The 13875-nt window shown below is 37.7% G+C and overlaps 1 protein-coding gene across 2 annotated transcripts in view; it reads left to right on the top strand.

Annotated features, from left to right (window-relative positions):
* DMD (dystrophin) overlaps positions 1-13875 on the top strand; it is a 2163935-nt gene that overhangs the window by 424347 nt on the left and 1725713 nt on the right. For both annotated transcript variants that reach the window (XM_065915496.1, XM_065915495.1), the window contains exons 6-7: positions 791-963; positions 8601-8719. In XM_065915496.1, coding sequence (XP_065771568.1) covers positions 791-963; positions 8601-8719 — 292 coding nt within the window. The remainder of the gene's footprint in view (positions 1-790; positions 964-8600; positions 8720-13875) is intronic.

Below are 13875 nucleotides of genomic sequence, written 5' to 3'. Positions count from 1 at the left end.
TAGCACCATCTAACCTCTCTGCGCGTGTGAGCATCTTGAGTATTCTACCACGTATCTCCACATCTGTTTCACTGACTTGAAACCCTTTCACGTCCCTGCCCAAAACAAGCACAAAGGGACTCCTTACCCACCCTTCGTGGGAAGGATTTCATGCTGCCGGCAGAGGGGCAAATAAGGCAGAAAGCAACCCAGGCCAACCTGCCAGCCCGTCATTTTTGTCTGCGGTTGGTGCTCTGGTTCACGCCAGACACTTTGTTGAGAATCATCTTTCAAGGTTCTTTTGTTCAAGGAGCACCATCTCAAGGCAGGGAGAAAACTAACCTTTGTCCTGTCTTCTGCTGCTGCTGCTGCTAAGTCGCTTCAGTCGTGTCCGACTCTGTGTGACCCCATAGACGGCAGCCCACCAGGCTCCCCTGTCCCTGGGATTCTCCAGGCAAGAACACTGGAGTGGGTTGCCATTTCCTTCTCCAATGCGTGAAAGTGAAGTTGCTGAGTCATGTCTGACTCTTCGTGACCCCATGGACCACAGCCTACCAGGCTCCTCCATCCATGGGATTTTCTGGGCAAGAGTACTGGAGTGGGGTGCCATTGTCTTCTCCGGTCCTGTCTCCTAGGAGTGGGTGAATCTGGGTGCCCATAACTGGCCAAGCCTTTCACAAATGAATCTCGTTTAATCATGGGAGGGTTTCCTGATAAGTGCAAATCCATCACCGCTGCTGGGCTAGTTAGGTTTAAGTTTGTGTGCTTCTTGTTCATGCATTTTCTTATGAAAATTTCTTTCCACACGTAGGTCAAAAATGTAATGAAAAATATCATGGCTGGATTGCAACAAACCAACAGTGAGAAGATACTCCTGAGCTGGGTCCGACAATCAACTCGTAATTATCCACAGGTTAATGTCATTAACTTCACCACCAGCTGGTCTGATGGTTTGGCCTTGAACGCTCTCATCCATAGTCATAGGTAAGGAGATTTCTGAGACACTGAATACTTTTTGTAAGTATTAATTTAGAGACTGATGTATTTTTGTCCAGGCTGGTTCCAAATCATTTTCCACAATGCAATGTATTTTTATGTTGCCCATATTGATCTATCCATCCATTGAGATGTTCTGAATAAGAATATCCTGTTTTTAAAGTGATATATCACTTAGTTGTTGAAATAGTAAAACTATCAGAGCATGAATGTGATTATGATGGGGGAGGGGATCAGCACCTTTGAAATTGAGACTCTGCCAGAAAATCAAGGTTACATTCTAACTTTGCCAAGAATAGAGTTGGTCTTTCTGTACAAATAATGTGTTAATATGAGCCTCACCTCTAGCATTAAAAATAGTTGCAGATCTTATGTGAGTGGCTGTAGTACAATTAATTACCATCATCAGATTAATAATGTGAAAAAGAAACATTTCTCTTGTCAGATACACACTTAGATAGCAAAAACTTTAAGGTCCTGCATATGTGTGTGTGTGTATAGATATATATAATATACATTTTGGTGTTAAAAGAGGTTCTGAGCATCTTAGCAACCAAGGCAAAGAGCAGACCACAATTAATTCTGTGACTCGGTGCTCAGAATAACAAAAAAAAAAAAAAAAAAAAAAAAAAACCTGCTCTGTAATAGCAGAGCGATTCCTGTAAAGTGTCAGAGAGAGTGTTCTGTCCGTCTTCATGAGAGGAACTCAGTGTGACATAGTGAACCAAATGTCCTTAACTGTATTCACACTCTTTTCTAAGATAACAAAATAGTTGTTTGCTTTTTCTTGTATAAAGGAGATCAGTAAGTGAATTAATAACAGTTCACGAAAAAGCAAAACAACACAGTAAATGCATGCATTATATATAATGAATGCATTCATATACATTCTATGTATAATACATTATCCGTAAGGAACATCTGCTTTGGTTTTCTTATTACCCATTTCTTTTACCCAGCCCAGTCCCCAGGGTCAAATGCTTGCCTTATTAACTGTGTTTGAAATGCCACTGGTCTGCATCTTCCCTGATTTTCAATGCAGTTTATCTTTTCTCATTTTGATCTTACGCTTCTCGACAGGTCTACTCTACCATTTTCCTGTGCCAATCTTGCTTCTAGAAACGTCCAGAATATAAATTTTCTTTCTGGTTTACCAGTCTGGGAGCAAACACTCTCTAAATAAGCATCTTTGTCAGGTGTCTTGCTCCAGCTGGGTTTAATTAACCCCATCCAGACTGAGTTTCCAGGTGAATGACTCAGCAACCTGATTTTGGAAAGGAGACAGGCTCACTCTCAGTCAGCATGTTAAACAACGTTAAAATGTTGTTTTCCCCCATGTGTGACACGAAGAAAAATATTCCACAGCTTCAATAAAGTCAGATGAGAGGGGATAGAGACGTTCATTCTGCATTATAAGGCAGTGTTCATTTATGCAGTCACAGGCTTCATGGTAAGGGCCGGAACATATGATCTTGCTGTTCATGTACACATTTGCAGATGAACAGAAATATTGAAGATCAGGTTATGTGGTCCTTGTTGGCTTGCTAACATTTTCTTTTCAAGTGGACGACTTCAGTCCTGCCAGCATGTTCACAGACCACATTTGTTAATATTTTATTTCATGATTTCTGAATATAGTTCTAAGTAATGCAGTAAACATATCTAGGTTTCCCTCCCTGTCCCTGACCTACTCTTTGCCTCTCCAAATATCTCCATTGATACATTCTTCTGTCATATTGAATGAATCACCAGTAACTCCTTTTTTATACATAACATGGTTACTTCTCAAGAGGTTTCTCAAAGTTGCTAACGCTCTTTCATGAATCATCTTTGTCTTCTTTTTGTCTCTGACAAATGTTCATATTGTTTATCTGAAGAGAAAGAAAATGGTTGAACTTTTTGTTTCAGCATGATTGTTATTGAAACACAGGAGTGTCATGAAGTGTCCTGATTTCAATAATTGAGAGATTATGTAGAACAAAGGCGTGAACTTGATAAAGAGCATAGGAATTGACAAAGAGCCTTGCCAAAGATCAGTCTGTTAGTGGTTTTATTTTTCTTTAAGGCTAAATTTGCTCTTAATATGTAAGGAATTAAAAGTATTAAAAGACAGAGTTCACTATAGTGCAGTTAAAAGAAAGCCAGATTCTACTTCTGTGGGAAAAACAACCAAATGATAATTAGCTTAGCTGGTAAAGAATTCACATGCAATGCAGGAGACCCCAGTTTGATTCCTGGGTTGGGAAGATCCACCAGAGAAAGGAAGGATAGGCTACCCACTCCAATATTCTTGGACTTCCTTGGTGGCTCAGATGGTAAAGAATCTGCCTGTAATGCTGGAGACCTGGGTTTGATCCCAAAAAAATTTTGGGAAGATCACCTGGAGAAGGGAACAGCTATCCACTCCAGTATCCTTGCCTGGAGAATTCCATTGACATAGGAGCCTGACAGGCTACAGTCCATGGGGTCGCAAATAGATACAACCAAGTGACTTTTACAAGACATAAGACATGCTCAAAATATGCAAATAAATTGCACTAAGTATACAGTTGCAATAAAATTTTCTTTCTATTTTCTTAGTTTATTCCCACAGAAGTAACATAGCACATGATTTAGAAACAGTCAGACATTAGGGAAGAAAAGGACAGAAAGAAAGAAAATATATCTTCCTGATCCCAGTCCTATTCCAGCACACTCTACTTGCTAGTAGTTACTGTTGGCAACTTCTTTTATTCTCTTTGATAGTTTTCATAATTATAAATATTTTATTTCTTTATTAATTCATTTCTGACAGTAGATGGATTTATTCCTTAATGTGAAGCCCACACATCTTACATCTCATCCCCATCTATTTCTTGATTTCATTACTATGTTATAATCACTTTATTCTTACAGTTGTTGCCTGTGTGACTTTAAATGACAGTTGTATACCTATTTTCATCAAGTTTAGACAAGGTCTGTTCACCACCTGAAAAGAAAGATGAGGAAATTATCATTCTTATATATACTTCCTCTTCTTCTCTGTTATTCTATTCTGTTATTATATTATTATTCTTGCATCAGTGGTATTGTACATTTATATCTCTTCTATAAGTTTAGGTGTTCTTGGCTTGAATCTATAAATTGAAAGTGTTTTACTGTTATTTTATAAATATAGTTAAGCTTAAAGCAAAGTAATAGAAGTTAGTGTTTTGAAGAAATTATTACTGTGTAGGCACTGTTCTATGGACAACGGCCCATCTGTTTCTCATGACATACATACTATCGTTGTCCCCATTTCACAAATTGGGAAACTGAGGCACAGGAGAGGTTATATGATTTATCTAAGACCATTTGACTGTGTCACCCAAAATAGAAAGATAAAAGGAGGCAATCTCAAACAATCAGAAATTGAGTTTATTCAGGAATAACAGAGGAATTGCAATTTGGGAAATTTGCCATAGTGAGATACAGGTGAGTCTGTTGGGAGTTTGGGGCAGACTGTTTGTATGGGCAAGGATCGCAAAGAGGGAGCAGTCCAGCTTGAGTGCAGGCAGGAAGCTCATTGCCTTACGGATGGGAAGAGATTCTGAGTGGACATTCGTTGGTTGGGAGATAAGGCTTGATTTCTGTAAAGCAGGCATTTATAGAAAACTAGCCTCTGAATTCTTACATTGCATTCTTCTTAAGGCGCGTGTGTGGAATTCTCCATTTTGTATTCTCTGGTTCCACTTTTGATTGAAATATTTTCACAGTTAATATGTGGTAGAGCCCAGGTTTTGGATTCATAGAGGACTCACCTAGGCTATGCTATCTCACTCAGTCTGTCAGTTTTCTCAGAAGGCTGGTGATCCTTGATTGCACATTCTTATTTATGAGTTATAGTCTAGGTCAGCATGGGAGGAGAATATGTGGCTTTCCTCTTCAGTTGGTTAGTTTTACAATTCTTTATGCATTTGAAAATCACAGTTATTTAAAATGTTAATAAATGGTGTATTTTAATAACATTTTATTAGATTGATTTTAATGCTAGAAGAGACCTCAAAGACCATTTGGTACATCATTGCCTTCTTTTTGAAATGAAAACACTGAAGCTCAAATAGATTACATGGCTCAGATAACTCCTCATCCAGGTGATGAGTTACTGGCTGGGGAGAAGGGGGAGAAGATGAAGGGAAAAGGGTTTAAATGCGGAAGAAATCCTTTTTTAAAAAAAATCATATTAATTTAACTGTGTTTACTGTGCTGTAGATGAGAAACTAGTTTCCCACACTCTCCCACCTATATTCTTTTCCACTTCCCTTGCTGAGAGGTGGAGAAATGAAGATGGGGCAGAGGTTGCATAGTGAAGTTAAAACTTTCTCCAAATAATCCAGGATTTAATTTTTGTTTCATACAGTCACATGATTAGAGACAGCTCCGTGTGTGTGTGTGTGTGTGTGTGTGTGTGTATACACATTTTAGGTTCTAAAAGGTCTTTGGTCATTCTAGGTAATCTGGAGTGTATAGAGGAGATTAGATTTACTAAGAAGTGCACAAAAGCCTGGTGAATTAAACAGGGTAGGAGCAAGTAGAGAAAAAGAAATGAGAGTCAGAGGAGAAATAAAGTTGTATGTTTATTTTGAATTCTGCTTTTAGAAAATAACAGCTAAGCCTTTCCTTGTAGCATCCTCTCTGCGGAGCATGAATTCTTAAGCAGGAGTCCGTTGACAGACCCCAAAGTCCTAAAATTCTTTGTAATTCTATCTAGAGACTGTCACACAAAGTAAAGTAAGTCAGAAAGAGAAAAGTAAATATCATATATTAATGCATATATGTGGAATTTGAAAAAATTGGTACAGATGATATTCTTTGCAAAGCAGAAATAGAGACACAGACATAGAGAACAAACATGTGGATACCAAGGGAGAACAAAGGGGAACAAGGGGTGTTGGCATGGTTTGGGAGATTGAAATTGACATATATATACTATGCATGTGAGTGAAGTCACTCAGTCGTGTCCAATTCTTTGCAACCCCATGGACTGTAGTCCACCAGGCTCCTCCATCCATGGGATTTTCCAGGCAAGAGTACTGGAGTGGGTTGCCATTTCCTTCTCCAGGGGATCTTCCCAACCCAGGGATCGAACCCAGGTCTCCCGCATTGCTGGTAGACGCTTTACTGTCTGAGCCACCAGGGAAGTTCCCCATGCACTATGTATAAAATAGACAGCTAGTTGGAAGCTATTGTATAGCATAACGAACTCGGTGCTCTGTGGTGACCTAAATAGGAAGGAAATCCAAAAAGGAGGGTGTACATGGATATGTGTGGCTGGCTTACTTTGCTGCACAACAGAAACTACCGCAACATTGTAAACCAACTACACTACAACAAAATTTTAAAAAAGATATGGATAGGTCTTTTGTCTAGGTAGAAGTTTCATAGAACTCATCGGATTCTTAAAGGTATCTGTGATCCAGAAAAGGTGATGAAGCACTTAACAATTGGTTTCCAATGTTGTTGGGATAAACTGTCATTCCTTACCAGCCAAGGCCTTTTGCAAACTCACCCCAATCCCCACTCCTCACCCTATGTCCCACCACTTGATACTGGAAATCTCCCAATGGAGCCAGGCCCGTGGCGGCTTGAGTGACTGTCACCTTCTGCACTTTCCTTCCCTAAGAGCTTTGATTCTCTAATAGCCACACAATTTAAAATTCTATTCTCGCCGGGCTGTGACCCAGAGCCAACATTCATCCCACAAGTTGGCTTCTGAGCAGGTCTCAAGGGCCCGAAAAAGTAGCTCCTGAGTTGCAGTCCCTGCCCTCCGGCAGGGTAGCACCCCCTGCACCCCCGTGGCTCAGCTCAGAAAGGTCAGACCGTTGACCAGCAGTGTATGGCTGGAGCCGAATGGGGACAGAGGGGGACAAGTGCTAGGGAACTTTGGACCTGAGTCCACAAGGAATCCTGGGGGCAGCACGCTTGGCTTCGCTGGAGCAGATGATCTGCACACTCACCCAGTGGGAGAGAGCGGCTGACCACTGCCTCTGTCAACGCCAAACCACCAGCACTGCCACTGTCAGCGCCAAAGCCACCACCAGCTCCGCCACCTCAAAAAAAGGAAAAAAAAAAAAAAAAAAAATTCTGTTCTCAAGCACTTTTCTTAAGTCTAAACCCAAACCACCATTTAAGACTCCTTTAAGCCTCAGAAAAAACTTTATATTTTTCCTTCAGATTTTAGAAAACCGTATATATTATTACCTGTATTTATCACACTTAAAATGTATTTAATTTATGATGTACACATTTTTCCCTCAATATATTTAAAATCAATATAGATAAGAATTGCCTCTTACATGACTAGGTATTTCTCTGTTATCAAGGAAAATGATAATCATATAGTATATTCTCAACCATTCTCTGGTGAAGTTAATAAATACTTGTTGAGCCCCTCCTGTGTGTCAGGCTGGATTTCTCGAAGTGAATACACCTGGCAGAAATTATTCTACATTCAAGTGCAGAAGATGGATAAATAAGATTAACTAAATGTACAATATAGTGAGTGCTAAGGAGAAAAATATAGAGCCACTAAGAGGAATAGGAAATGATTCCATGTACACTTGTTTTGGGGGCAGGCAATTTTAAATGGGAGAAGGGAAGGGAAGAACTCATCAATGTGACTTTTGAGTAAAGACCCAAAGGAAGTGGAGGAGTGAGCCATGTCAATGTCTAGGGGAAGAGAATTCCAGGCATAGGAAACAGCAAGTGCAGATGCAGGAAATGATCTAGCCTGTCTGAGGAATATGAGGAGGGAGGCAAGAAGTAAAATCAGAGAGTTAATGGGGAGCCAGAGTGTGTAGGGTCTTGTAGGTCACAGTTAAATCAATGAATTTTACTCCCCTGATACGAGGGATTTGAGGTTATGATGGAACATTTTACCAGATCACTGCAACAACTCTGTTGAGAATAGATTAACAAGGGCAAGAGTGGGAAGAGGGAAGCGGTTAGAAAGCTAATGGAGTGATCTGTGCAGGCTAAGAGGGGGTTTGGATTACCGTACTAGCAGTAAAGAAAATGTGAAGTGGCCAAATGCTGGATATATTTCCAACTAACTTCTGTGAGGGTGAAAGAGTCATCAAAGTTGACCCCAAGGTTTCTCTACTGAGCTCCACAAGTTTGACCTTGTTATTGATTGTTGAGGAAGGGAGAACTATAAGACAAGTAGGTGAGGTGGGGTAGTGCAGATGGGGATGAATATCAGAAGGTCACTTTTTGACACTTGAGTCTTGCCATGACTCTCAGTAGAGATACTGAGTAAGCAGATGGATGTGAGGCTGAAGTTCAGGCAAGAGGTCTGGGCAGGGCTTGTAGAATTAGAAGATACCAACAAACAGCTGCTCTTTAAATGCATGAGATTGGATGAGATGAACACATTTTTGTTGCTTGGATAAGATAGAATCAATTCTACTTTGTTTTCTTCTGGATCTTCTATTATAATTGTGCCTGGTTTGAATGAGAACTGTCATTGAGGAGAACTGAAGAGGAACACTCACCTCTTAAGGAATGTGGGCATGGGTTGTCTGTCAATCAAAAATCAGAATTGAAGTGAATCTCATGAAACATTTTCAATCAGTTTATATTTGTCTTTTTATTTGTGTGTGTTTCAGGCCAGACCTGTTTGATTGGAATAGTGTGGTTTGCCAGCAGTCAGCCACACAACGACTGGAACATGCATTCAACATTGCCAAATATCAGTTGGGCATAGAGAAACTACTGGATCCTGAAGGTCGGTGCATTTCTAAACTGCAACTGTTTTTAGCGCAGTTTAAAGTTTATCATCTCAGACTTCACATTTCCACAAACTAAGCACAAACTAGAACCTGTGCATTGTGTTTTTCTGTATTCCAGGTGTATTTAAAATGTTCTGCCTTCCTGAAATGTATTATGAATCATCACATATGATCTTAGTTCTCAAATCCCAATATCTGAAACCAAAATATAAAACTTTAGAAAAAGACACAAGCCTTTAGAATGTGTGTGCTTCACAAATGAAGTATACTGTGTTTAGAGTACACTGACTCCAAATAATTATAAAAAGTTCATGTTTTGCTTATTCTACCAAGAGATTTGATACACTAATCAGCTATAATTAATTAGCTACTCTTGGCACTTTCATTCATATACTGTATAAAAGGCAACATGGTTTACTGTTTAAATCAGGGAATCTTTTCCTGGTGCTGATTCTGTTTAATAGGTCACTGTGGGGGAAGTCCTCCATTGAATGGTTATTCATTTTCTGCTTCTTTAGTTGGTGGGCAGCACTGTATTTATGGGGTCTTCCCTGTAGCTCAAACGGTAAAGAATCTGCTTGTAATGCAGGAGACCCAGGTTCGATCCCTCGGTCAGGAAGATCCTCTGGAAAAGGGAGTGACAGTCCACTTCATTATCCCTTCCTGGAGAATCCCATGGACAGAGGAGCCTGGCAGGCTACAGTCCATGGGATTGCAAAGAGTCAGACACGGCTGAGCAACTAACACTACTACTACTGTATTTATATTTTTATATTGCACCTAAGTAAATTCCATCCTTATGTTTAGTGCTACATAGTCATATCTACAAACATGTGGATTAGAGGGGTAATAATTCCTGACCTCTGCTTTTCTTCTAGCCTATGAGGCACTTTTTAATCTGCCAACTTCTTTGAAGTTGCAGGCTATATTCTCTTTACTGAGGCTTTACCACACTCTAAACCCAGAAGTTGGAGAAGCTGTATCAGTGGGATTGATTATCTGTAATATATTAATAATTCAAGCTGATATTTGGGTAGGGTTATATAATTCTTCTGTCTTGGGAATATTGAATCAGTCCCAAATCAGGAGATCCTTGAGTGGTGATCATGGGTCCCATCAGGAAAAGTTCCAAAAAAAACCTCAGAGGATATAGTCTTTCACTGGTGAATTTATTATCAACCAGAATCTATTACTTAGTGTTACAGACCCAGAAACCTGATTGCCTTATCTTATTCATAGCAGACCCATAGTGATGGGGGAGCTAATTTTAAACAAGATGAAAAAAAATGACATAATCAAAATGGAAGCTCAGATATTATAAATGAGATATTTAACAATCACAAGAACCAGAATACTCATATCTAATTGACCCCTGTATATGGACTTGGGAAGGGAAAATTATAGCAATGCAAATGTATTTGTGACGTTGGAATCAGTTTAAGTACACTAGAAATGTTTCTTCTCCTTTAGATAATACATACCTCTAACCTCTTCTTATTGCTTCAATAGATGGTCAGTGTCCTTCCAGTCTTGGTTTAGCTCTAAGGGAGAAATTGTATCAATCATATTTCCTTGTCTTGAAAGGTGGGGGAAGGTTACCTCACTATTAACTCCTAGTACCAATATACGTGTTTTTTCATACTCCAGTGAGGTAGAGAGGCAGACATAATGAAAATATGAACTCTAGTCCCTGAGGATGAGAGCTATAGTGTGTGAACCTGAAGGATAAGCCTGTTAACAGTCTGTTTTTGTTGTTGTTGTTGTTAAATCTGCATATGGCCATTTCTTTTGTCTGAGATATTTGCTCAAGTCATTCTTGTGTGTGCCCTCTCCTTTCATAAAATAGTAAGTTTAAAATAGATCTTTTCCTTGTTGAGTTACAAAATGGCTTTTGATCTCTAAGTCCTCCTTTGAATAGTGAAGTAAGGGGATCCAGAATAGACATCCACATCATAATCGGAAAGTAGATTGATATGCCTATAATCAGAAAAAGGCAGTTAAGTAATGTATTTTATAGCATAAAAGAGCCTGATATGCCCAATTCCATATTCCTACATGGCAAGTGTGTGTCGAAATGCACATCATATAGGCTTGTAGGAACACCCTCAACACAGTGAAGCAATTATCCTCCAATTAAAAATAAATAAATTTAAAAACAAAGGGAAAAAATACCTCAAACCTGACAATTTGAAGTCAACCAAACGCAGTATGAAATACAAGCTGATTAATAAGGATCAAACCACTGGTTATAGTTTCATTTTGCCAATGAACTCTTGGATCTGAAAGCTTTTGCTGTTTACAGGCTCCCTTTCAAGTCAAAGAGCATTTTATTTTCTAAAATGGTTTATTAAAGTTTTTTTATGAATTTCAATAAGGTAAGGATTCAGTATAAATCTTAACATTTTTTAGCTATCTATCAATTCCCGGCATTGTGTTAGGGAAATACTCAAATGTGCATTCAAAGAGTTAAGTCTTAGATTGTAAGAGACACCATTCTGTCTTTGCAATTAACTAATTAGAAAATAAAAATCCTTATGATTTAGGTAATTTTTTTCTTTTAATTATCATTGATATCATCTCTTGAAAATACATTGAGCTATAATTTTTTAATGCACATTTTTATATTTCCCTAACACACTGGCAGACTCATAGACTTCTTGCATGCCCTGTATAGTAATTACCTTTGAGAAGTTCATATTTTTATTTAACCACATATTGGTTCTTTAGCTTATACATGATGATTTCAGCTATTTTTCAAAGCAATTTTCTTTTCATATCTAATATGCCCCTTAGGAGGCTAATGAAACAGTCAGCTTTACATTTGGGGAGATACTTATTATTGGGGGATTGAGGTTAAATTTGGTTTAAAGAAATACCTACCCAAAAATGTCTTTAGAATTTTAAACATATGCTTTGTTGATTGGGTTGATTTACAAATTAAACAAGTCATTGAAATATAATTTGGAGCTTTTCATATCTTGTGTATATCGACTTTGGTACGCTTCGTTTGACCTTAACTGTTGTTTTGAGGCCTGAGGTTTGGTTTTAAGTGGAATTGCCTTTTAAAATGAGTAGCAATAGGCATTAGCATAACCAATTTCAGGAGCTGTTTCTGGTAGTTTAAATGTTAACATATGCAAAAATAAGTACAACTAAGGTAAAATTATTTAATACTTTATGCGTCTTTATGCTCATAGATATAAAAGGTTTATCTCCTTCCAAACATATCCTATTGTGAGTCATTCGATTCACTTTCTCTTCTGATTTCCTTATAAGACACACACAGTAGTGCTTTGTGGGTTTCATATGCATTGTTTGCTTCCCTGAGTTTCAAACAAATTGGTTTGTTTGCAAATCCACACACTACTTTATGCATTAAGAGAATGCTTTGTCAGCTTTTCCTTGTGAATAGCAAAGTGAAGATGCTCTTCTTAAAGACATAAAAAAAAATCGGGGATAAAAATGTGTGCCAGTTCTAGATGACTTTTAACTATAGTAAGTCATTTCCATCTAGGATGTGCAAGATGATGCTCACATCATCCATGGTTTACCAGACTGACTTTAAATGAAAAATGAATGACAATAATAAAATTTGATGAACACTAGGGCTTTCAAGAAATATTTATGACCTCAAAATGACATTAACAGGCCGATTAGTTTGGTTTTAATCCACTTCATTTTCCCAGGGTGAGGATGGTGACACAGATTCTATTTTCTGCCCGGCTAATCCATACATCACTCTTGAGTTGCTTTTAGAGTCTACTTTTCCAAGAATTAGCTCTGCTTTTTGAAAGTTTTCTTCCTGAATGAATGGTCTCTGACTTCGCTTGACCTGCATGCAGTTGATTAGTCTTCAGAAAGTAATCAAGAGAAGATATATAGCTTTTGTTGTAAAAGAAAGTCCTTAAGGCTTCTTTTTAGTTGGCTTGAGCAAGTAGTGTGCTTTTTTGCTTCTATCCTTGTTCCGTTCATCACATTTTGATACCATTAACAATAAGAATGCTAATAAGTAATTTACACTAAGCTAAAATGGGAAGAGAAAACCAACTCAGATGGATCTTGTTAATGTAAATAACTTGAGCTTTTTATGAACAGGCACATTCATTTCATATCATTTAGACTGATTTTTTTTCTAGAACCCATTGTGGAATACCTTGGTTTTCAGAGAATGTAATGAGGTTGAAATATACTGGTATTCCTTATGTGTATAACATTTCAAGTAGAAGTTATTCTTGTAAATATATGACACACTTTACCACCAAACTCTCTGCAGTGCAAAATGTTCTTTTTCCCCATATATTAAAGTATTTTAATAGTACATATTGAATTAAAATGACCATTGCCTTTTTGATGGCAAAGCAACAAAATATATATATTATTTTGTATTGTTTTGTATTACTGATTAATATTGCTATCTCTGGCAGAGTGTCTTTAGAGATATTATAAATTGTAAATATCTAATAGGAAATCTCAAGTTTTTTGGATGGCAGTTCTTAGTCAACCTATTTTGCTATGGAAAATAGAAAATATCATCAACTGCTTTTACAGATATGATAATAACAGAATAGTGGTCCTATTAGATCAACAGGAGACCAGTTTTTCCAGGGTTTCTTTTTAAAGGAACCATTACAATTTGATCATTAGAGCCGAATTATATCATTTAATGGTGTTAAGTAATAATAATGAAAATATTCCTTTGATTTTGAACTTCAGTAGATTGCAGTTGAAATGAGTAAATTAGAGATGGCATTATTGTATCAGCAAAGGAATGGGCTACATTAGATTTAGTGTTGGCATCTTATTTGCTTAATGTATATTCAGCACAACCTTTTAGTAAAGGAATTTGGGAAATATTGTGTTAAATAATTTAAATATACACTTTGATTAGCATTGATTAGAACAGAAACTAGCATTGACACATAATTAGAAAAACTGATGGCCAGTGTTGAAGTCCAGAGAAATGTCATTAACATATTTCTAGCCTGCATATTATTAGAGTAGGGATACTTATTAGAATATCCTTGATTATTTTTAGGTTTTTTATCCTGAACCTTCCTTTTTTACACTTGTATTTTCTGTGTGCAGACACATTGCATAACTAGCTTTGAGTGTCTATTGCCACTTTAATATAATTTAATGCATTTGAGTTATG

This window comes from Muntiacus reevesi, chromosome X (assembly GCF_963930625.1).
Source record: "Muntiacus reevesi chromosome X, mMunRee1.1, whole genome shotgun sequence".
NCBI lineage: Eukaryota > Metazoa > Chordata > Mammalia > Artiodactyla > Cervidae > Muntiacus > Muntiacus reevesi.
This window is presented reverse-complemented; position numbering and strand designations above follow the sequence as displayed.